Source organism: Haliaeetus leucocephalus, unplaced genomic scaffold (genome assembly GCF_000737465.1).
Source record: "Haliaeetus leucocephalus isolate CR32 unplaced genomic scaffold, Haliaeetus_leucocephalus-4.0 Scaffold191, whole genome shotgun sequence".
Taxonomy (NCBI): Eukaryota; Metazoa; Chordata; class Aves; order Accipitriformes; family Accipitridae; genus Haliaeetus; species Haliaeetus leucocephalus.
This window is the reverse complement of record NW_010972627.1, coordinates 91,346-114,603: the sequence shown is the minus strand read 5'-3', so window position 1 is coordinate 114,603 and position 23,258 is coordinate 91,346. Positions and strand designations below refer to the sequence as shown.

General features: G+C 45.5%; 1 protein-coding gene across 4 annotated transcripts in view; it reads left to right on the top strand.

Moving 5' to 3' along the window:
* Positions 1-4,655: 4,655 nt before the first annotated feature.
* Positions 4,656-23,258, top strand: part of LOC104830484 — a 43,424-nt gene continuing 24,821 nt past the window's right edge. For 3 of the 4 annotated variants that reach the window (XM_010565398.1, XM_010565396.1, XM_010565399.1), the window contains exons 1-2: positions 5,188-5,227; positions 22,314-22,640. In XM_010565398.1, the coding sequence (XP_010563700.1) occupies positions 5,224-5,227; positions 22,314-22,640 (331 nt within the window). In that variant the 5' untranslated portion in view covers positions 5,188-5,223. Of the gene's footprint in view, positions 4,694-5,187; positions 5,228-22,313; positions 22,641-23,258 lie in introns of those variants that run through there. The other variant, XM_010565397.1, reaches the window with a different exon arrangement.

Below are 23,258 nucleotides of genomic sequence, written 5' to 3'. Positions count from 1 at the left end.
TTTTAAAAATCAGTTTTTGAAAGTCCTTAAGACACACAGTTGGGTCAATGAATGCTCAAATGCATAATGGAGGCTGAATTTTGCCTTGAAGCTGAAGGATGTTATTTTAAGACTCTTTAAGAAACAAATCTTGTCTGCATTGATTGTTTTTGAGCTTTTTACCTGAAATAGTTTTAGGAAACAAGCTTCAAAAATATTTCCTGAAACAGGTATTTTCATAGAGTTGAAAGGATGTAAAATAAATGCAAATAACATGATTTGTAGCTAGTATCTCTGTCCACACTCATCTGGGAAACTATGGTATCAACAATTATGTTAGACTAGATGGTACTTGTGAACATTTTGGTGCTGTAACTCTCTCAGGATGATTTTAGAATTCCAAAGTGATCATGTGCATGTAAGAGAGATCCCTGGTGTAAAACATTATTCAGCCCTTGGGAATCTAATTTATCCTTTCAGTAGTGTCCTTAACATGCCAGTTAAGCAGTTTTTTGCACTAGTAGTTTTAAGCACAGTAGCATTTTTGCTTTGGTGCCTGATGTTGTCATGGGGCATCTGAATAGGCTGTAACTTGCAGTTGTGCAGTTCTCCATGGGTTTTGTATCTGGTATGTCTTCCCTGCACTAAAGAACACAAAGTAGGACTTCTTAAAGTTGCTTACAACCACTCCACCCGCTAAAAGAAGAGATACTCAAGAAGAATACACTGGCTGATTTCAGTGTTGTTTTGCTGCGCCTCTCCCACAGTTTATTTTTAATCATTCTCATGAATGATTTACTATTCCCATTCTATCATGTTACTTTTTCGTTGTTGTCTCCAGCAGGCAAAAAGCTTTCAAAGGGTTCCTTAGGGTTTAATGTATTGTTTGTCCTAGATATTGGGCATGACTTATTCAGAAATGTGTAATAAATACACAGCTCCTCTCGTTTCTGATTGTTTGCACAGCCAACAGATTAATGGATGACTAGGTGATGGATGAATTCTCCATTCTAGAGGAAGTTAGGGAGGGTGTATGGGTGCAGGTGGGATCTCCAAGGTCATATGTAAATGCTTGTGAGCTCATTCATGTCTATGGTGATGCACCATTTTATAGCAGTGGATAATGTGCCAGTTTAACTCAGAGATTTTACCTCTGGGATGTCTTTCCTGGTAGTGGCTTTGTGTGGTTATCCCTGACTATGCTGTACAGCTACAATACTTCTGTCTTCAAAGATGTATGCTTATAAATAGTTACTTTTAGTTTGTAGATATCCAGTTCTTTTGATTAGTAGCACCTACTGTGCCTAAAGAAGGCCCTTATTTTCCCTGTTTGCTTTTTTCCCTGGCGCACTGAGACAAGGAGTGCTGCAACAAGGGGTTTTGATAGTTTAGTCTATCTGCTGCTAGGATAAGTTTCTGTGTGAGTCTGTGAACTCTGGATGATGTTTACTAATACATGTTTGATAAAACTTCTTTTCACTTTATAGATAATGAATTATGAATCTCAGTGCCACTGCTGCTCCCACAGAGACCTGCAGTGAACAACTGAGTCATACAGAAGCAGCTTGAAATGTCTCCCCTTGCGGATGTAAGGGAGTCCCATCGCTTTCTTGGCAGAGAGTCCTGAGCTACTGTGTTCTGCACCCTGCGAAATGTTCAGGTGGGCAGGAGGGTGAATGACTTGGCCCCTGCACCTTGTCTGGCAGTGTGCTAATTCTGGTGCACAGGGAGGCATATGCTGTGATGCGTGCAGGCAGATTGCTCACAGTTTACTCAGTTCCTGGAGCAGCAGGGAAATGGGCAAAGTAGTGGTGGGCTGCCAAGTCACAGCCTGCTAGCTAGGTTGCTTGAGAGTCAGCACAAACCACCTTATCCCCTGCTAGGGAGTAAACTGCTCAGTAATGTCTTCTCTTACCCTAGCAAAGATCTTAAAGAGGCAGTTCTGTAGCTTACTTCAGGTTGTCTGATTTTACTACAGATTTGCCTGATTTTTGCCTGTGTACTTATTGTGCTCCAGATCTGCAAACAGTGTTGTGTTTGCCATAGTGATTCCAACCTACATATTTCTGCTGAGAGATCTCTGGAAGACATGATCCGTGTTGGGGAGGTCTGTCTCCCTACATCTGTGGACTTTGCACAGGGCTATTGCACAAGGGCTGTGCAATATATTCTTCCAAAAAAATCTGCTAATGAGAACAAGTGAATCAAAGGAGAGTTATTAGTCATGGGTTTGCCATAGCAGTCTCTTTCATGGACTGCTGCCTAATGGCTGCTTCTCAATAAATAAATAAAAATATCAGATAAAATGAAGTCAAATTCTTAAGCCTTTACTCAGGACCAGCTGAGCTTCAGCCATTCTCTCTGACCACTTTTGAAAGCTTGGCATGCATCACTTGCATGGGAGAGTTGCGCCAGAGCTGTGAAAAGCCCTGTATGTTTTAACTCTTGTCCTGTGTCTTATATCTTCCCGATTTCCCACTTATACTAACTGTGTTTAAAGCTTTTTAGAGGGTCTGTCATTGTGCACAGTCCATGCTAACACATTAAGGACAGACAGGATTCTGTTCTCAAATCCTGCTTTGAAAATCTCTTCATAATATGTCCCTGGAAGAAACTCCTGGTTTGTTTATTTTGATTTGTCCTTCGGCTGTGGCTGGATGCCTGGTCATGGGCCAGAACGAAACTGGCTGAGTACCAACACAGAGCAATTTGCAGCTCCATGTAAGTGACTTCAGTTCATTTTGGCCATATCTCTGCAGCATTTCCCAGAGCCAGTCATCTGTGCTTCAGCTGATTGGGGTGCAAACTGAACTCTGGCTTGCCTGGCTGAGCCTGCCAAGAAAAGCATTAGCTAAGCAGAAACAGCTTGTAGCTGAGGGCAAAGGTGAGCATGCATTAAGTATCCACATCTTGATACAGAAAGGATGCAGCTACAATCAAAACAGGGGAAAGGGGACTGGGGAGACAGACAGCCGCCTGAGGTGACTCAGGAGTGCATGCCACACTGCTTGCTGAGAAAGGCCTCTTTGTCTCCCTGCATTATGCCTGCCTGTTTTGACTGAGATGCAGAACAAATGCAAGAAACCCACCTATATGGCGTTGATAATATTTTTCTGTTTCTTGGCATTGCTTTGTTGTGCTCTGAAAGGCCTTGAATGTGTTGGACCATTGTGCATATCTCAGCCCCAGCCAAGCAGAGATATCTGTGCAGCTGACTTTGCAGTTCCCTTCTCCCTAACGTGCAGGCTAGAGGATAGAGAGGGTGTCTAAAAGCTGGGGCACCTTTCTAACACGAGAATTCACTGCTGAATCACAGCTGGGAGACAGGAGAAAGGGACTGAAGTTCTTCCTCTGTGTCTAGGAAGCAGTGGGGAGCAGAGATGGGGAGGAGACCTTTAACCATCACCTACCCCTTTAGCACTGGCTGGTGGGTATGCCTGATCCCATGTCATACAGCATGACATTGCTCCCCTGTTCCCATTTAGATTAGAGCTTCGCAAGTGTGACCTGCATTTCCAGACCTTATTTTGAACATAGCTAATGCAAGCCTGCTCTGGCAGAAGCCCTGCTGTGCCCATGAGTATCCCTCAAAGAGACAGGACAGCATTTCTTATCAGTTTTATGAGGAATGGTCTTATCAGAGTTCTTGGACTTCACCTGGATACGCACAATTCCTTCTTGTTCCGACAAGACTTTACCACTTTGATAAATTCTATCTATAACATCAGCCCCGCCATAGGCTATAGATAACATGATAAAATGGACTTGACTTCCAGTTACAACCAGTTTTGTTTTCAGACTGTCTTTCATATCTATTTCTGCACTGGAAAAATGGTTGGACTGTGGGCCTTGAAGCCATAAGGCTGAACATGAGAGATACCAGTTCTGTGTTTACCTGAACTTTGGCAGCATTCAAAAGATTGGATTTACAACTTGACCTCTGTATCTACCAAATGCCTGTTTGGCAAAATAGTTTTCTTGAATGGCACGCCCTGATTCGGGATTCAGCTCGGTGCTATTTGGTGGGGCTGTTTTGTGGGAAGAGGTAGATTCCTCCTCCTGCAGTGGGTTTAGGTCCAGCCAGGAGACACTTTGGGTGTTGGTATGAGGTAGTACAGTCCTTTAGCAGTCTTGGCTGCTGTTAGCGAGAGGTAATTCTAACAACAGAGAATAATGCCTGGAATGTAATGCTTATTTCTTTTAGATGCCCCTTGCTTTGATGTCCAGCAGAGACAACCTCTGAGGCCATTGGCATGACAGTAGCTTTGGTCACTTTTGGGAATTTGGGACTATGTGGGCTCAAAACCGTTCCCTTTGCATGGGCGGGCTGAGATAAGCCCCGTGTCTGAGCTCCAGTCCTGTGACTTACTTGAATCTTTCCCATTTCCCATTAACTGTGTAGCTTTAAAAGTTAAACAGCAAGCCTCTTCTCTTCAGACCCTCTTCTTTCTTTGTTGCTCTCATGTTCGTTCTCATTCCAGCTCCCTAAGGGGAAAACCAAATGCCATTTGCAGTTCACTGCTGTGTATTACATTTATTGCCTCAGTCTTTCTCTCTTGCAGAGCACGAACCCAGCCGACCAACTTCTTATCAGTTTGACAGGCTGTGACTGTTGTCCTGGTGACCAGCATAGTTGCACTATCATCACGTACAGAAGGCAGCAAAAGAGATGCCTCGACCTGTGGATGTAGCTGTGCCTGCGCATGATATGCCAGTAAGTCAGTGGGATACAGGAAGATAAGGTCCAAGTCTTGGTCTATGTATGTGAAAGATGAAGCAAAACCAAAATGGAGAAGCATGCAAAGTTAATAGCTATAAAAGAAGAAATGAGAATGTGCGTAGGAGTTGCAAATGCTCAACTCTTCTCAGCATCTGATCTGTGTGCCCATAATTTAGTGCATTTGTATTTGAGAGAAGCTTGCCCACCAGCCTGCTGCCTCTTTGCCTTTCTGTCTTTTTCTACCCTCTCCATTTCTTCCATTTCTTCCTTAGGTTTATGGAATGAGAAAGAATAATGTTAGTAACACTTCTGAGTCACGTTTTCCATCCAGACACACCATGCTTAACCCATTCATACACACACCCCTGTACAACGTCGACTCCAATTCACTAATTACTCACGTGAATTGATCAGACCGATTTTTTAGTGCTCTGTCACAGATTATCTCCTAGGTGCTAACAGAAAGCCCTGCTTTGAACTGCATACGATCCAAGTGGAAGACAAGGAACAACAGATGGAAAGAGATGGGTAAGGGGAGCGCAAAGAAACAGTGAGACATCATTACTCAGCACATAGGCAACGGTGTCAGCACACCAGCTGCCTAACACTTGGGACAGCTTTTGCAGGCTACGCAGTGTGTTCTTGTTTTAGTGTTGGCTAGTTCGCTTAGATATTGTCAGCTTTCAGCCATCGAAGTCAATATGGGATGGGGTAACCTAGATAAAACCAGATCCTGGCTAGTACAGGCTATATGTTAGTTAGGGGACAAGAACATACTCAGGTCTTCTACCTGTGAAAGGCTGGTAACAAGCCTGCCGTTTTCTGTGCTGAGCAGGGACAGCTTTAATCTACTGGGGTCCAAGTGGGGCACGGCCCAGAGGCTCGTGTGCCCCGTGTTACGTGTGCGGTGGCATGGTAGTGTAGCCGTGGTTGCTATGGGGAGGAAGTGTCTGGTTAATCCCCAGCCCAGCTAATCTTCCATGGCTAATTGAGGGTTGAATATGGTTGGTTTACTGTAAAACCTGGCCTTTCTGAACACTTATTACCAGGCATAGCTCCACAGTGATCAACAGTCCTGCACTAGACCCAAAATTGTGGGAAGGTATGTCTGAGCTGCTGCCTGTCTTGTTTTGCTTATGTATCTATGCCCTTAGCATTGCCCTTGCCTGTGTTTGCTTATCTGCGACTTCCAAAGGCCTTGCAGCAGATAGGATGCTCCGCTAGACCTGCCCACTGTCTGCTCACATCTGTGTATCTCCAAGCAGCCTGCGTGGGGGGGGGATTTCTGTGGGCAGCATTGGGAGGGGGAGCTGATGCAGCAGATCTGTCTCCCAGGAAGGTCTCTAAGGCGATGCTTCAGGGCAGGCTGTGTTTCAGTGGTGGTGACAGGGAGAAGGGATATGCTTGTGAACAACATGAGTCACACCCCATGCCAGGGCTCCTGGTGGGAGATGCCACATCTCCTGGCTGCAGGATCAGAGCCCTGCTGACTAATGAGGAGAGGTTTAAGGATGTTAGGATGGAGCTTCTGTCATGTAAAATTCATGGTGCTAGCAGGCCACCTTAAATAAAACATTACCCTCCCTGAAACAGACACAAAGTTTTCATTTCATGCTTGTAAAAAAACACAAAGAAAGGATGTTTAAAGAATGAGGGAATTCAGGACTGTTTTGAATGTGCCAGTCTGATGTGACCCTGAATCTGCTTTCACGGCAGCTTTGCACTGGAGTGACGCATGCACGTTGCCCATGAGGAAACAGCAGTGAGGGAACATCATTTCAGTTAGAGGAGGAGAGGACTCATGCTTTCTGAGTAGCAGAAAGAGAGGAGTTGCATTTCTCACCTCTGCAATAGCTTCAGTTCTGGGGTGGCTCCATGAGCTTCAGTGACACAGTGAATGCATGGTGCTGGTGGGCAGCAGAGCAGACCCGCACCAGCTCTCTTGTTACGGGACAGCTGATAACCTGGCTCCCATTACACTTCTGCTTCTGCTTTTTGTTCGCCTGCCTGCCTGTGCCTATTGTCCTGCACTCATTAGTACTTCTGTTACTGAGATCAGACTGTTTTCCTTGGGCTGCTCATAACTGTCCTAGGTGTTGTGTATACTGAAATTTCTAAGGGACTTGTGAAAGTCCCGTGTACCTTGGGCTAGTAAGGCACCATTATGTGGCCCTTCCTTTGTAACATGAGTTCTTCCTCTTATGGGAAGCCTGATAAATGAAGAAGAAGCTATTGTTTGTTGTTGTTACAAAAGGCTCTTGAGATAAATGGGAATCTGGCACCAACAACTAACTGTGTAATTTCGGGAGGGTAACTGAAATGGCTGGAAAGCAGTTTCTGCTACTAATGAGTGCAGTGAATAATTGCTGCCTTCAATTCTTTTTCAAGGCAGTATTAGTTTGCTGATTTTAACAATAAGATGGAGAACGCATGTGTCAGTGACTGATAAAGTATGTTTTATTTTTGTATGAATTGATCCCCAAAAAGTGTAGTTACAGAAAATTCCGTGCAATATCACATGCAATGTGTTGCAGGTGATAGGTAGCAGAAGAGACCCATGTGTGAGTCTTATGTGAGGGATGGAAAAAAAATGGGAAGTTTGGGGTATAAGAAGCCATATTCGTGATGTTTATCCCAAACCACTGGTTTTCCTGGAAGCAATGTTAGAATCATGTGGCATAGCAGCATTAGATGATGACACAGTGATGCATGGCTAACCCTCCAGCCAGCTTGTATCACCCAGGCCATTCCAGCAAGTTTGTAGGATATGTCCCATGTTCTTAAAACACTTCTGAGCATCCTTGCATATGATTCTCAATCACCACCCCAGAAACACAGAGCTGTGCCACATGTAAGAGGGCCTAGCCGTTCCCCATTCATTTGTGCTGTTTCTATTTGCAGGAAAATCTACAGTTGCCTGCCCTGCGTGGAGGATGTAGTTTGTGTAGCTTTATCTCCAGTGCATACCTAATGCTCAGTGGCAGCGTGGTCTTTGCTGGAGAAATGTTATTTGTAGTTTGGAAGTTGAGTTGGATCTTTTCCAGTTGTTCTTGTCTCTGCCTGTGTTGTTTCTTTTGAAGTTCTCATTTCTTTTTGGGGGGAGTCACCTAGATGGTACCAGCAGTTAGCTCAGTGAGGCAGACTGCCTGGGATGGGAGCTTCAGGGCTTGAGATCAATTACGAAGGACAGTTGAAAACAGCCTTTCTGAATTTGAGTGTGTGCAGCATGTTGGTGGATTGCCAAAGAGGCAGTTGGGACCCCAAAAGGGCCCCAGTTCCTGGGGCAGCAGTTCCTGGGCAGAAGCAGAAAAGGTGTCAGCAAGCACCAGGCCCTCCCAGCCAGCTCAAGCCCTTCCCTTTCTCCCATGGCAGGAGCAGCCTGTCCCCATGCTTTCATCCTCTCAGCAGCAAAATCTGATGTTACTTGCATGGTTTTGAAGCCAGGAGCCAGCAATGTCTCCCAGCCGTGCAGAAGTCCTGGGCTAGGGGTGGTGACCTGGGGAGGTGGGCAAGCAGGATTTCTGTGCAGGGCTCCCCTCCTGCTGAGATGCAGCAACTTTTGCTGGGGCTGTTGCCAGATATGCAGCCCATAAAGGCACGTGACTCATCAGCCATACAGCTGACCCTATGCCCTCGCAGATCATATATATCTGAATTTTTACAGGTGAGTGGAAAGTCAGAAGACCTGTGGGCCTGGAGACTAGTTTCTGGCACTTTTTGTGGTGGTTAATTTCTGGAAATTTAGGCTGTGGTTCGTCTGCTCTGAAATACATACATTGACGTCTGAGCTACTCATTCTGAATTCCTTCTATTGTTGATGGAGAGAATTAGGCAGTGCTGGTATGCTGCTTGACTGGCCTATTTTAGATGTCTGCATTTGCTTGGGAGGAAGGGCACTGCCTATGCCCGTGCCTTTTTTCTGGTTATAAAAGCAGTCTGGATTATCAGCAGAGTTGTAGACTTCTCACACTGGCCATGCAAGGTTAGTAAAAGGATTCACATCCCCAGAACTTGAACTGCCTGTTAACTCACACACTGGGCAAAGAATCTGGATTTCCCAGACAGGCCAGATGAAAACCAGGCAGGTAGAGACCTCGACACAGAGGGTCCCTGCTAGGTCCCGGCCATAGGGGCCCTCTCCCCCTCAGGGAGGATCCACCCTGGCTTGGTTGTCTGATGGATATCCATCAGGGTTGTGACCACTAACCTGCTGAATGAAAAGCTGATACGGGATTTAGTTGCCTCGAGTTGTTTTGCTTGTGCCAAGGAGGCAGGAAGAGGTCTCAGGAAATAAACTTGAATCTCTGGACAAGTTTTCTGTTGCTGAACTTGGCTCTCCTGCTGACTTTTGTCTAGCTGCTGAGATCTTGGGTTTACCCTTTCAGGAGTTGTGAAGATCTAAGTAAAAGTGCAGTGTTTTGTAAGATCCTTCAAACTCTGCCTGATTCCCCACCTCCCATAACCCCCTGGCATCTTTTCTGCTCCATATCCTTGTCCCTTGTTACCTGCATCACTGCCTTGCCTTTTCATAGCCTCTCTGTGCTCTTGTCTGGTTTGATTTGCTCACTGCTGCATGTACTTTTTTTTATTGACTGCCAAGGCATGCAACCTGCAAGGCCTCTTGATTGAGTCTGACTTTGCATTTTAAAAAGAGGCCTGAGATCTCAGTAACCCACCCAAAGAACTAAAAAAACAAACCACCCCAAACAAGACAGACAGGAAAATATACAGTGGATCTTTCTGTGCTCTCATAAATAAAAGTCAGACAATCACATGGTTTTCTAAAAATAACAGCCATAGTGAGCATTTCGGTAGGAATAATACTGACCTAGTTTGCATGTTGCCCACATACAAAAATAAGTTGGTGAGGAAAACCCAATTGCCTGATGTGGTATTTGCATTTGCTGAACCAGATCTGAATTGAGAGGTGGTTAATTAGATCTTACATTCTCCTCTCGGCGGCCCCTCTGGAAGTTTCAGGGAAGAGGGGACGGGGGGATGCTCGCTGGCAGCATGGCCCATAGCAGTTGCTTGCCTTCTGCATGGGCTGGATGTGTGGGTTGCACCTGTGTGGTGCAGTCAGTGAGGGTCCTCATGAGCAGAAGTCCTCTTCTGTAGACTCAGTCCAGGATGTTCATGTCTGGAGAAAGGGCAGAATATCTCTGTGATCAGAGGACCTGAATGTATGTATGTGAATTTAGCCTTCTGTCTCCATCTGGGAGGCAGATCAAAACGCTTTGGTACTGAAGGAAACCTCCCTTGACTGCCCAGCTCATGCCCACCCCCAGTACTCGGTCTGTGCTCCTGTCCTTGTCCCTGCGGCCAGCACTGCAGCATAGCCCTGGGGTGGGAGCTGTAACTTGCAGGACATGAGAGTGTCTTGCACTAGCCCCTGCCTGCCAGCTCCTTCTCATCCCGCCAGAGGGGATGCTGCTCCGGTGCTGGCCTGGACCTGGAGCTGCTCCCTGTGGGCAGCTTGGCATCAGTGACAGCAGTGACAGCAGCCGTCAAGGGCTAGCATCAAGCTGGCATCCCTCACAGCGATGGACACCCTCAGGGTCCCCTGATCACTGGTCTGGTGAGTATTATTGGTTAATATGAAAGGTTACTGGACCTGGCTTATAGAGGGGCCCACTAGGATCTCGGGGAGATGAGGAATGTGGTTGTAGACAAAATGGATCAGTAGCAGAGGCAGGAAGAAAAGGACTTGGAGGCCTTTACTCCAGGGCTGACCAACCTTTCTGTCCCTCTGAGCCTCATACCACCATCATTACGTTGTTGAGTGCCACAGGACGTGCTTCCCGTCTCTTGGAGAACTGGCAGATGGAGACATGTCCTGTGTGGTTCACCAGCAGGACATGGCATTGCCTCGTCAAGGCCTCCCTAGCTTCCCAGGCGTGATGGATGTGCACTATGTCTGCAGCTGGATCCCATCGCGACCTGGCAGTGTAGGGCTCAGCAGACCTTGCTGGCTCATTTCCTCTTGACGTGACGTGAACCAGCAGTCCTTGATCCAGCACAGCCTTGCTGATGGCAGCCCAGGGCCAGGAGCTGCCTCCGAGCTGCCGGAAAGCCGCGGGTGGCTCCGGAGCGACAACCTGGCCACCCCGTTGTGCGGTCGTGTCCTCCACGGCTTTGGCACATCTCAGCCTCTCCATGGAGCCGTGGCTGCCTGGCCTGCTGCGTGTGCTGAAATGAGGGCTGCAGTCCTTTCCAGACTCTGAAATGAGAGCAGAAGCGTGTCGGGGAGTGCTTTGTGCGGATATGGATAAAGCTCTTTTATGACTAACGGATGCCATCGCTTTCCCTTAAGATGATATCCTCTTTCTTTTTTTCCCCCTCTCTCATGATAAGTGATATATGAATTTCTGACTCCCTGAACAGCCTCGATGCTGGGAAATGCTCTCATTCAGGCAGAGAATCTAGGTCAGCTGTTTGTAAGAATAGATCAAGCCTTCATTGAACGCAGTGGACGGGCCTTCAGCAGGATGGTTTTTTTTTCCTAGCTTGTTTTGTTCATAATGAGCTCTGAAAGTTGACAGACATTTTGTGGATGGCAGCTATAGCTTCCTGCCAGCAGGCTAGATGCAGGCATTACTGATTCAGTGCATCACAGGGGAAAATCAATAATATGAAATATTAATTGTGATTTTTTTTTTTTAACCTAAGATGGGGCACTCAGTAATGAAGATCTATACCTATGTTCAAGAGGATCTGATTCGTGAGGTGATACATTATGAAGAAGGGGCTTAAATTTTTTCTCTGATTCCACACCTATAAATAACTGCTCTTACATATGGCATCTAATTATTTAATTGTATATGCAGATTAGATAGTCATTTACATGCTGTCATCAATGACAGCAACTAATAGTACTGGCAGTTATTTCCAGGCGCATATGGTAATGCCAAAGGTTTTAAATATCAGTCAGTACCTGCCATACATATCAATATCTCTCCCCATCTCTTCCCTTCAAAAAATGTTAGAATAAATTAATATCATAAGGTACATCTGCTGCTTCTTGGAACTAGTTGTACCATGGCATATCTGTTGTGTTATATATTTTATGTAAGACTACAGTCCAGCTTGTAGTTCCTGATTTGTCTGTGTGTGATGGCCCCCCGAGACTGGGAAGCAAGAGGAAAGAAAATGTTAATATGCTTTTTCTCCGTTGTATTTACACTTGCGAAGGGTGAGGGAAGGCAATTGCAGATATGAAGGACTCAGGTCCCATTGTACAAAGTGGGATCTGTAGCCATTTTGATCCAGAAGATATTTTACAGCTCTTTGGCCTTCCCTTTGCGTAGACCTAAATGGTTACCCAGGGTAACATTAGTAGGAATCAGGGCTAGGGAGTGTCCAGTTCATCTTCTTATCCTCATCAACAAAATCATTGCACTCTTCTTTTTCCTGATGTAAAACAGGTTTAGAACATGAAAGCTTATATTTTACTGCCATTTTACCCATTTTGCCTGCCTAAGGTATATTTAACTGTGAAGAGCGTGGTAACAGCCAAGGAGACCTCAGTGAACATGTAACCATTATTGGGCTTGGAAGCTGCCCATTAAAACCTTGTGCAGAAAATACCATTAAAACCCCATTCATTCAAACAAACAAGCTCCAAGGCAGCTGCCTTAAAATCCAATGATTCTGTGCTGTGTCAAGATCAGCTATATTAAATTGGTTTGCAGTTTGTGCAATTTTCAGATGTTATTGACTGCAAGGCATTTGTTGTCATGTAGCCATGGAGCTTACAAACACCACTGCACACCACTCTTTCCTGCTCACTAAACAGATGTGCACAGCTAAGAGGCTGAATATTCTCTTTGAAACTAAAGGAAATAGTCACTTACTTAAATCCTTTGTTGGAATGTGGCCTTAATGCTCTTTTATTAATTGAGTTCCAAGCGTCTCGGCTCTTGACAGCCAGTAAATAACATGCACTGGAGTTCTAAGGTCATAACAGTACAGAGAACATGCTTGTTCAGGATGGGAAAAAATAGTGGTTCCTTTTCTAATTTGCTTGATAATTTAGAAACATCCTTACAAGTTACCTAATTTTGGTTCCTCGAGGACCAAATCTTTCTCCTTTGCAGGGAAGAACTTGCTGTGAGTGATGAACACCGGCAGAGTGGTTGCGATGAAGGCAGCAGAGGAACGCTGCCAATGTGCTGGCAGTCAGTGCTGTGCAGCTCTCGGGAGATGGGTTGGTGTTTCTGAATCTTTATATAGTGCTCCCTCCACTTTGCTGAGAAGTGGGAAGCAACGGAAAGATGAGATAATCCTGATACCAGCAGCAGATGAATGCATTACAAATACTCTTCCCTTTCCTTTACCTTGCCTGTATCTGATGCCTCCCCCCTCAAGTTTTGCCCACCTCTTTCTTTGTCGGTATTTCTTCCATTCCTGTGAAACAAGAACGGGTCAGAAAATCATAGAATCATATAATGGTTTGGGTTGGAAGGGACCTCAAAGATCACCTAGTTCCAACACCCCTGCTATGGGCAGGGACATCTTCCACTAGACCAGGTTGCTCAAAGCCCCATCCAACCTGGCCTTGCACAATTCCAGGGATGGGGCATCCACAGCTTCCCTGGGCAATTTGTTCCAGTGCCTCACCACCCTCACAGTGAAGAACTTCTTCCTTACATCTAATCTAAATCTACCCTCTTTCAGTTTAAAGCCATTACCCCTTGTCCTATCACTACATGCCCTTGTAAAAAGTCCCTCTCCAGCTTTCTTGTAAGCCCCCTTCAGGTACTGGAAGGCTGCTGTAAGGTCTCCCTGGAGCCTTCTCTTCTCCAGGCTGAACAGCCCCAACTCTCTCAGCCTTGTCTTCATAGGAGAGGTGCTCCAGCCCTCTGATTATCTTCATGACCCTCCTCTGGACTCACTTCAACAGGTCCATGTCCTTTTATGTTGGGGGCCCCAGAGCTGAACACAGCACTCCAGGTGGGGTCTCACAAGAGTGGAGTGGAGGGGGAGAATCACCTCCCTCGACCTGCTGGCCACGCTTCTTTTGATGCAGCCCAGGATACGGTTGCCTTTCTGGGCTGCAACTGCACCTTGCCGGCTCATGTTGAGCTTCTTGTCAACCAACACCCCCAAGTCCTTCTCTGCCGGGCTGCTCCCAATCCACTCATCCCCACGCCTGTATTTGTGCTTGAGACTGCCCTGACCTATGTGCAGGACCATGTGCACTTGGCCTTGTTGAACTTCATGAGGTTTGCACAGGCCCACCTCTCAAGCCTGTCAAGGTCCTTCTGGATGGCATCCCTTCTCTCCAGCACATCAACCGCACCACACAGCTTGGTGTTGTCGGGACACTTGCCAAGGGTGCACTCAATCCCACTGTCCATGTCGCCGACAAAGATGTTAAACAGCGCTGGTCCCAATACCGACCCCTGAGGAATGCCACCATGCACTGGTCTCCACTCAGACATTGAGCCGTTGACCACAGCTCTTTGAGTGTGACCATCCAGCCAATTCCTTATCCACTGAGTGGTCCATCCATCAAATCCATGTCTCTCCAATTTAGTGACAAGGATGTCACGCAGGACAGTGTCAATTGCTTTGGACAACTCCAGGTAGATGACGTCAGTTGCTCAAAGTGTTGAAGACTCAGGGAACTTCCACATCATGTAGCAGTGCTGAATTTTCCAGTGCCACGTCTCCTCTAAATGCTTTTCTGGTTTTGGAAGAAAACACAGTGGTGCGGTTTAAATGTTTTATCACCATGTATTTGGGAGGCCTGCTTTATTCAGCCTGAACTCATGCTGATAAAAATTTAATGCTTCTCTTTGTGCTCATGCAGAGTTCCTCCCCAGGGTATTTTTCTGAAACTGTTTCAGAGGATGGTTAGCTCTCTCCTAGGACCCTTTGGGTTCCTCTTGCTGTAGCAAACCCCTCGTTGTAGCTAGCTAGCTCCAATGTTTAGAGATTGCAAAAGCCTTTTAAAACTGACCTTTTTACAGTGTGACATGGCATCTTCTTGGATATCCTAAGCTTTACCAGTGCTAGTGGCTAAACCAGCTCCCCGCTCACTGTGGGTTGGGAATGGAGTTCTTACTTAGAGTTGCCAAAAGTGACAACGGGAGATGCTAGGTGCTGAGCATTTCGGAAAATGTGATCTATTTAGGTGTCTATATGAAAGCTGATCTCTTTTCTCTCACCTGCTCTCCTAAATAACCTGTCTGCTGTGTCAGAGTGTTTAGCAATGAGGATAGGGGCCCTGAGTTGTGTTGTAAATATATCCCATCCCATATAACAACTCCTTTGGCAGTGCAGGTACATGGGGTGTTCCTGCCTTAGTTTGTAGCCAGATATACCTGCCATGAACGTTGAGTGGAGAAATGGTTGAGTTCTGATCCTCCGTTAATATTTAAATGTGCCCAGCTCCTAACTGAGAGGTCTCAGGACGTCCTGGAAGCCAATCCGTAGTTATGATTTTTAGCCTCCAGATGGTGTCTGGCAGATGTGCCGGTGGAGCCATGTCAGTACAGTGGGGGTGAAACACTGGAGACTAGAAATGACACAATCACTGGCCTCCTGTGCAGCAGAAGAAACATGAAAATGATGTAATGTGGATTTTCAGTCCCAAATCTCTGCATATACTGCTCTGTGAGGGCTGTGGGTACAGATGTGTGTAGGAAGTTTCCTGCAAAGTTGAACCTAAAGTTTTTCCTGCTGGAAAGAATCTATGTAAAAATGCACAGAGGAATCCTGTCAATCTATGCCAAATGAAAAGACTTGAATAAAATAATTTTAGGCTTGTCTGTCCAATTGGAGATGGAATATTCATAATACAAGCTTTCCAAAAAAACTGCCTCTGGATGAAATCATGGATCATCTTGAAAAGAGACATAGTGGTGGTTGAAGTAATGCATTCTTTACCACACTAGCAAACAATATCCATAATTTATTTTTTAAAAAAGCTCTTTCCATCCCAAGGATAGCAAGCAGCATTTAAGTTGTAGTTTTCTGGTGGCAGACCTGCCCCTGGAGCCTTCCTTGGGTAACTCTTCAGATAGCTCGTAGAATTAGAAACCAAGCTGTTGGGTGGCTGCTCTTCTAGGGATGCAACCAAACCGACAGCCCGTAGCACTGCAGTCATTTCTGTGGCAGAAACACTTCCCTCAGCTGCTGTTCAGGTCTTGGGCTTTCTGAGCACTGAAGTGATGAGGGTGGACCCTGAGTAACAGGAGACAAGGCGTGAAAAACTACCTCTGGGATAATTTTCCTTCGTGTTTTCCTGATCCCTTTTGAGGCAGAGAGGCCAGGTCACCTGTCCTTCTAATCCCTCCTTGGTACAGTGTACTTCTCAGTTTGACATGAGGTATATATTGTTTATATAGAGGTATATATGGTAGGAGAACAAGGTCAGACAGTATCTCTTCTTCACCTGCTGCCCATGCAGGATTCCAGAGGCCCTGGGCAAACACAGATTTTGTCAGCCTGCCTCACTTTGCAGCCCTGATGTTTTCCACACCAGCTACTTTCGCTGCTAAGTTATTGTCTGTGAAGAAATTGGAAAATAGCCCTCAAACCTTTACAGAAACTTTATGTCGGGCCCAGCCCATGCTGTAGCAAGCAGCGGGGGGCTTTTACCAAACCGGGGTGCACGGGGCGAGGGGATGGAGCTGATGGGCTCCATCCCCTCTCTGACCCAGGTCTGTGGGCCCCGTCCTCTCCCTGTGTCCCCTGCAGGTGCCAGTGCCACTCTGAGGGCTGCAGCCCCCACCCCTCCACACCAGTAATGCCAAACCAGCCGCTGGCCACTGTACAGGGCAGGGGTGGCATGGAAACTGCCTCCTGCTCCTGGTAGCTGCTATTTCTGCACCTCCCCACAGCTAAATATAACCTAACTCCAAAGAGGCCCTCGGGGTTGATTAAGTATGTGAAAATTAACAAGTTTACTTTGAATTATTATTATTATTATTATCATTTTGGGCATTTGGAGAAACTCTTTTTTAACCAGTCTGTATTGTGTGCTATGTACTCTGTCTGGTGGATAAATTTTTCTCCCTCTTCCACTGATGCTGAAGGAAAACAGAAGGAAGATGCAATTGCTACAAGATCCTCAGTCCTTGCTGGAGGCCTGCAGGGCAAAATCAGGGAGTGGAATTCCCAGCTTGGTCCCAGTTTCTTTACTGAAGGCTAAGCTGCTATTTCAGGAAGTATTGCTTTATTCTTCTCTTACTACATGGATTGAATATTCTTAATGCAGGGGGTTTTAGGGTCACTTCCAACATCCCTATTGCTTGACTTTCTACAGTATAGCTTTAAAATTTTGGGGGCTGAGTGATTATTTATTTATTATTACTATTATTATTGTTGTCAAAAGGGGGAACGTCTTCCTTAAAGCAATGCTTGTTTCATTCTGTAAAAAAAAAAACAACAAACCAACCCCAAAACCAGAATCAGGCAAAATCCCCAGGAATTAGCTAAAAATGTTCCAAACGAATGGCAAAGTAGGTTACTAATTAAGTGAAAATTGAGGTCAGTTTGGAATGGGGTCCTCACAATTAGAAGGAAAACAGAGGCAGTGCAAACTGTACATCAAGTTCAAATGTGTTTTGTTTCAGTATTCAGGGCAGGGGAAGGGGCAGTATTCAGTTGTTTGGGGAACTTATTCTTAGGACTTTAGTGTGGTTTCTGAAACTGCTGGGACCATGCAGCCTGTCTGTCTGCCTGTCAATCCATCTGTCTGTCCCCTCCTAATAAACTGAATTCCTCCAGTTTCAGACAAATCCGGAGCAGGAGAGAAGTCTCAGATTAACTTCTGCAGAACAGGATGAAAATCAGTGGCTGAGCAAAGAAGAGCTACTCAAGCAAATGTGGTCAGTAGGAGAAAGTGAGGAGGTTCCTTCTTTCCCTTTTGCTCTGACCGTGGCTGTCAGACAGCAGCAGCAGCTCCAAATTAGCTCTCAACTCGCAGCTTTTTGGCCTGTTTGGGGTAACAGAGATCTCAGGGAGGCGAGGGGGTGCAGCCTGGGGTGAGGAGGCACTGTAGGGAAGCAGCTTTGTTTCAGCTGTTGCTATGGGAAATGTTGCTTGTATTAAATATTTGTGCTGCTTTATTTACTCTTGCACACACACGGGTTAGCTGGAGAGTAAACAGGGGATTTGGTGAGCAACAGAGGCAAGGAAACCATGTCTGTGTACCTTCAGATTGAGCTGCTGGGTGGAGTCCCTGATGTCTAATAAAGGCTGAGTTCATGCTGTATTTTGTTCCTCAACACGAGCAGTGAAGGTCTATCCTCTCTCCTCAGCCATGTATTTTCATGAAGTGTGTAAGGATGTACTATTCTGTGCCAGTCACCCTCTGTTAGTTTGGTTAAAACTAGCTTTAAAGTTTATTAAAACTGACTTAAAACCCGGTCAAGTGCACAAGGGCAGGGGATCAGATGAACACAGAGATGCATGCAACCTGTGGCTGCATTGCCTCATTTCTTTAGGAAATGGCATTATCCTTAGGAAATAAGAATAAATATATGCTTTCCACAGAATGATAAACAGCTAATTTTGCACAATTAACAAAGTCACCTCTTGCATATGACCATTATGGCAATGCCAGCTGCAATGTCAAACTGGAGGGGAAGGCATTTTTGGTTTGTTTGTTTGTTTTCTCTCTCTCCAAAAAGCCTACCTTGCTTATAATACAGACTGTCCGCTCTTTGATTGCTGATGAAATCACAGATGCTGTGTGTGGGTGGAGGAACACGTTGTCAGACTATAGCATAGCTTCACAAAGTGCTTTTGCATGAATTTATATCTGAGGGAACCACCATGTTTCTGTGCCATACTCTGCATGTTTTATTATCATAATTAAGATTTCTTGCTGCCACCTCTCATGCCTTTGGTTCAAAGTGGTGAAGAGTACCAGCATGTTCTGGAAACAAAGAAGGAGGTGAAAAACCCCCAAATCTCTCTCTCCAGATACTTCAGATCCAGCCCGCCTGTTAGGACTCAAGTGTATTTCATATAACAGATGCTACTGAGCACAAAGTTTCCATTGTATATGCCTGACTGTGTTCATGTGGAGTCCCAGCAAAGCAAGCAGGGGCATCGCTGCATTGCTGGAATTGGAATATTAATGTAATTGGACTCTTGCAAAGTCATTTAATTTGAAGTGCTAATAGTCTGACTTCATCCGATTAGCATCCAGACCAAACAGCTATTGTTCAAGGCAGGCACACAATCCACTTATTATGAAGGGATTTTATCTACATAGGCAAAAGAAATGGGAAGCAGCAAGATTAAGTCAACAGAGAAACAATATAATTTATCTGAGATATTCGCTTGTTTAGTGAAAGATTCCAAAGACAAAGGAGTTACAGTTTTTCTGAGAGAGAAAGACAGAGTCTCAGTGATGTGGGGAGGCTGTGGGCTTTCCCAGCAGCTCCAGGCAACGGGGGAAACTCCTGAACACTGGGGATGTTCCCAGAAGACAAATTGCTCGTCAAATTGCTGTCCTCAGTGAGCTTAGCAAGGGTCAGGGCAGGAAGGAGAATGACCCCCCTAGAGAACGTCACACTGTGGATAAAATAGAGGCATTGAAACACCAGGAAGAAGGAGGGGGCAGGGGCGGGCTTCCAAGAAGTGGCTTTGGAGGAAGAAGAAGGTCATTTGGTACACCTGACAAAGGAGATTGTTCAGAAGCAGAACTGTGCTTGTTACAGTGCTGTGTTCTTGTGGTTTCCTACTGCCCTTGTTTCTGCTTGGAAGGACTCCCCTTGGGTGGGCAGCTCAGGAGCCCAGGAAGAGGCAGGTGAAATGTAGCAGTGCCCCAATTCCACTGCCCAAAATGATGGTTTTGGACAGCAAACAACCCCTTTGCATTATGTTAACACTTGGTGAAAGACCTTTGTTCTAGTTTGATCGTGACCCTTTTCAGCTCCTCTTCTGTAAAGGTGTAGCTTCCCCGGGGACTTTGCTTGTCTAGGCATAAAACCATTCATGGAAGCACTGTGGTAGAAGATGTTCCTAGAGATTCAAATCATCCCCATGTTTTAGCTGCAGAACTTTAGCCTGAGCGGTAAAATAGCATTAGAGACAGAGGGGAGAGACCTGTGCACCCTGCATGTGCTGTTAAGGCACACAGACCCAGAAAAACAGGCTGCTGGTGGCCTTTTGGCAGCTCCTTTGTGGCATGTCCTCTCCTGGTGCAGTGCATTTCCCCTCAGTGATGCCATGCTTCAACCCTTTCCTTTGGAAAGTAGTTGTGGGCAGAGGTGCGCAGAGTGGGTGATGATGGATTGCTGCTCCTGCTGCAGCAGGAGGGATGGGGCATCACCTCATGCTGCTGATGGGCTCAGTGCCCACCGTCAGAAAGGCCATCCCCAACTTGCTGTCCCTTCGTAGGGTGTTCATAGCTGCCTGCTCCCCTAGGCAACTGCCTGCTTTGCCTATACACACACATTGCGCCTGGTTTGTGAACCAATTAAAGGTAGAACAGATGAGATCTGGATTGTTGGTGCTGCAGTGCTCAGATGGGGTGTGCCCTCAGGGCACTCTCATCTTGCGGAGTGTCTACCATGGCTTTGATTGAGTGGATTGAGTGGACCACGGAGCAAGAGATGGTCCTAGCCTCAGGAAGTCTATCCATCTCTGCTCAGTCACTTGCCGCTTTCCACAGGCTCATATTGTATTCCCTTGAAAGAAGCTTTCTGGGAAAATACAGCAATTCCCATACGTCATGTTGCCTCAGTTTAGGGCACAATCTGCAACGGTACTGTGTTAAAAATCCGTATACTGCAGAGAATCTTGCCTGCAGGACTGGCACTTTGACATCCAATTTCCTTCCACAGAGAAGTCTGGGGAAATGATTTTTGTTAAAGCCGGACTTGTTGGAAAAATGCTGATGAAGTGAAACATAAACACATTGTGTTGGAATTTTCATGAGAAAATATTGCTGAAGGGTTTCAGCATGCCTGCAATGCGTCTCTTCAATACTAACCCTCTCACTCCGTCTTGTATTCATATATAGTGCAGCTATAATATTCCAAAGGAAACATTTTAACTTTAGCCAATTAAAAATTAAGGTCAAAATGGAACGTACATAAAGCCTCTCAATTTTCAACCTTTTTCACAACCTGGGAAAACACTGTATTTTGAAACCTCAGTATTTCCTACTGGCAACAGCTCAAATTTATGACCACTGCTGGAATTTCTGTTTCTCCTTCCAAATGAAATGGATTTATTTCCTCCTCCCTATTGTTACTAATGAATCAAATGGCTCCATGATAACATGCTGGTGGAATTAAGCACTGAGTAAAAGAGCCAGAACAACATAACATTTACTTGGTTTCCAAGTGGGAAACTAGTGGAATTTTACTGTCACGAAAATGTAGAAAATCTTGGAAAAAACTGCAGGCGTTAAACCCAGAAAGATGAATGCACTTATTTGGATTAATCTAGATGCTGTGTGGAAAAAATTGCCCCTTAAATTCATACCCCCCAAAAATAATTCTTGAATAATGTATGGTTTTGAATCAATACAGCTTGTAATGGTTCATACAAGACTGTTTCTTCAGCTGATGAAAATCCTCAAGGTCTTGATTTCATTTTTATAATAATGGAAAGGAGAAACAAAAACCAGTTTGTAACTATCTAGCAAAGACAGCATGGTAAGGACAGCATTTCAGCTTATCTCCAAGTGTAGTGTCTTTCTTACAGCAGTGCAGGGACTTTTTAAAAATCTATTTTAAACATGAGCTCCTGGAGTTAAGTGATATTTTCTGTGTAGGAATTTGTTCTGAGGATTATGGATCAGAACCTTTAACAGCCCTGGACTCGCCAATAAGGTGCTTGCACTGAATGGGCATACATCTCCTTTCTCTTTACTCCAGAGGCTGGCTGGTGAATAGACCTATATGTGCGCATACACACGGACACACAGAGACATGCACACATTTACGATGCATTGCTGTAATGTTATGCCATTTATGTATACGTGTGTGTGTGTATAAATATAAAATAATATACAATAGTGTATATAGTTGCTGGAAAATTGCACAATCCAGAAAGCTGAGATCGCTCTTATCTCCTCTGAATGGTGCTGTTAAAACCTGAAAACCATCACCTGTTCTCCAGGGCTTTACTTCCCTGTTGGCTAACACTAGGCTTGCTGATAGGTGGGGAAAAATTTGGCTCCAAAGCCAGGCATGATCTCCTTGCCAAAGAAGAGCTCAGGTTCAGATGGGGCACGTGGAGTGGGTGGAAAATGATGTGTGCTTCATAGAAACTATTAATTATCAACTCCCTGAAACTGATAGGATTGTCATCGAAATAACTGGCAGTGTGCAGGGATGTTTTAATCATTTAGAAAATGCTGAAAATCCCACTGGCTTTCCCCCAGTGGCTTGTGGTTAGATTGTGTATGAGGTTTTTGACATTATTTCCCTTGAAGAGACACAGATTACATAAGAGGCCTGGCAGCCTATAAAAATGTCCCCACTCAGCACGGGCAGGAACCAGGTTAGGCTTCTTCAAAGGCAGCTGAAGCTTGTAGATGCACAGAAAAAAACTTAAATCTGGGGAGAAATTACTTCTCTGGGAGACAGCTGCTAAGATCACCTTGCATCAAAATGTTTCTAACTTTTTTTTCTGATAGTATTCCCAGTTGGACAGAAAGCATCTGAATCTGCTTGGATCATGAGGAAGATGAAATATTCCTGGGCAGCCTTTGCAGGAAGAGGCAGCAAGTGGGAGAAAATGGCTGGGGAAAATGCAAAGATGCTGCCCAAAGCCACGCATGAGGAAAGAAAGAAGCAGGAAGCGAAGAGGAGAGGGAAACTGAAAACCATGGCAGGCAAATTACTAAAGTCCGTGGCTAGTGGGAAAGAGGCAGTGGAGGAGAAGGCTGGCAGTGAGGATGTGGCAGGGAATTTGCTGAAGACAGCAACCAGCAGGAAGGGAGCAGAGGGAGAGATGCCTGCAGGTAACCTTGAAGTTATCTCTGGGTCCAGTCCTGGACCTTCTCTGCCTCTCTCAGCCCTGCAGGCTCTTGGTTTCATTAGCTTCTGGAGTAGGTGCTTTGCGCTTTCCTCCTCTCCATCCTTCACCCAAGTTCTTGTCCTTTCTGAACTGTGTGCTTGCTCCTCTGGAAACCTCTGTATTTCGCTTTCCCTTTGCCTCACAAGTATTTCTCTTTGCTGTTCTTATTTTTATCCCTGCAAAGACTCCTGATGTGTCTTGTGAGAAAGATGAGGTACATGTGACTGACACCCTGTCGGGTGTGACTGTGCTGTTCTTCCACAGATGGGGAGGGGGAGGTAAATTGTACATGGGCTAATTGTACCAAGTAAACATTTCCTGAGTGTTACAGGTATCGAGGCAGGATGAGTGCAGCTTGCTAGTCCCCTCCTGAGCAGCTTGCCCATTGCTTTGCTGAAGATCCTTGCATCCGGCCTTCTCCATTTTGTGTCACGTTCCTCTCTCCAGTCCTCTTTGATATAAGTCTTAGTACAGAGACGAGGTGTTTTCATAGGGGAAAGTGAAGGATGCAGGTGAAAGATAATGGAAGCTCATGCTCTTTCATTCTTCACTCTAGACCCAA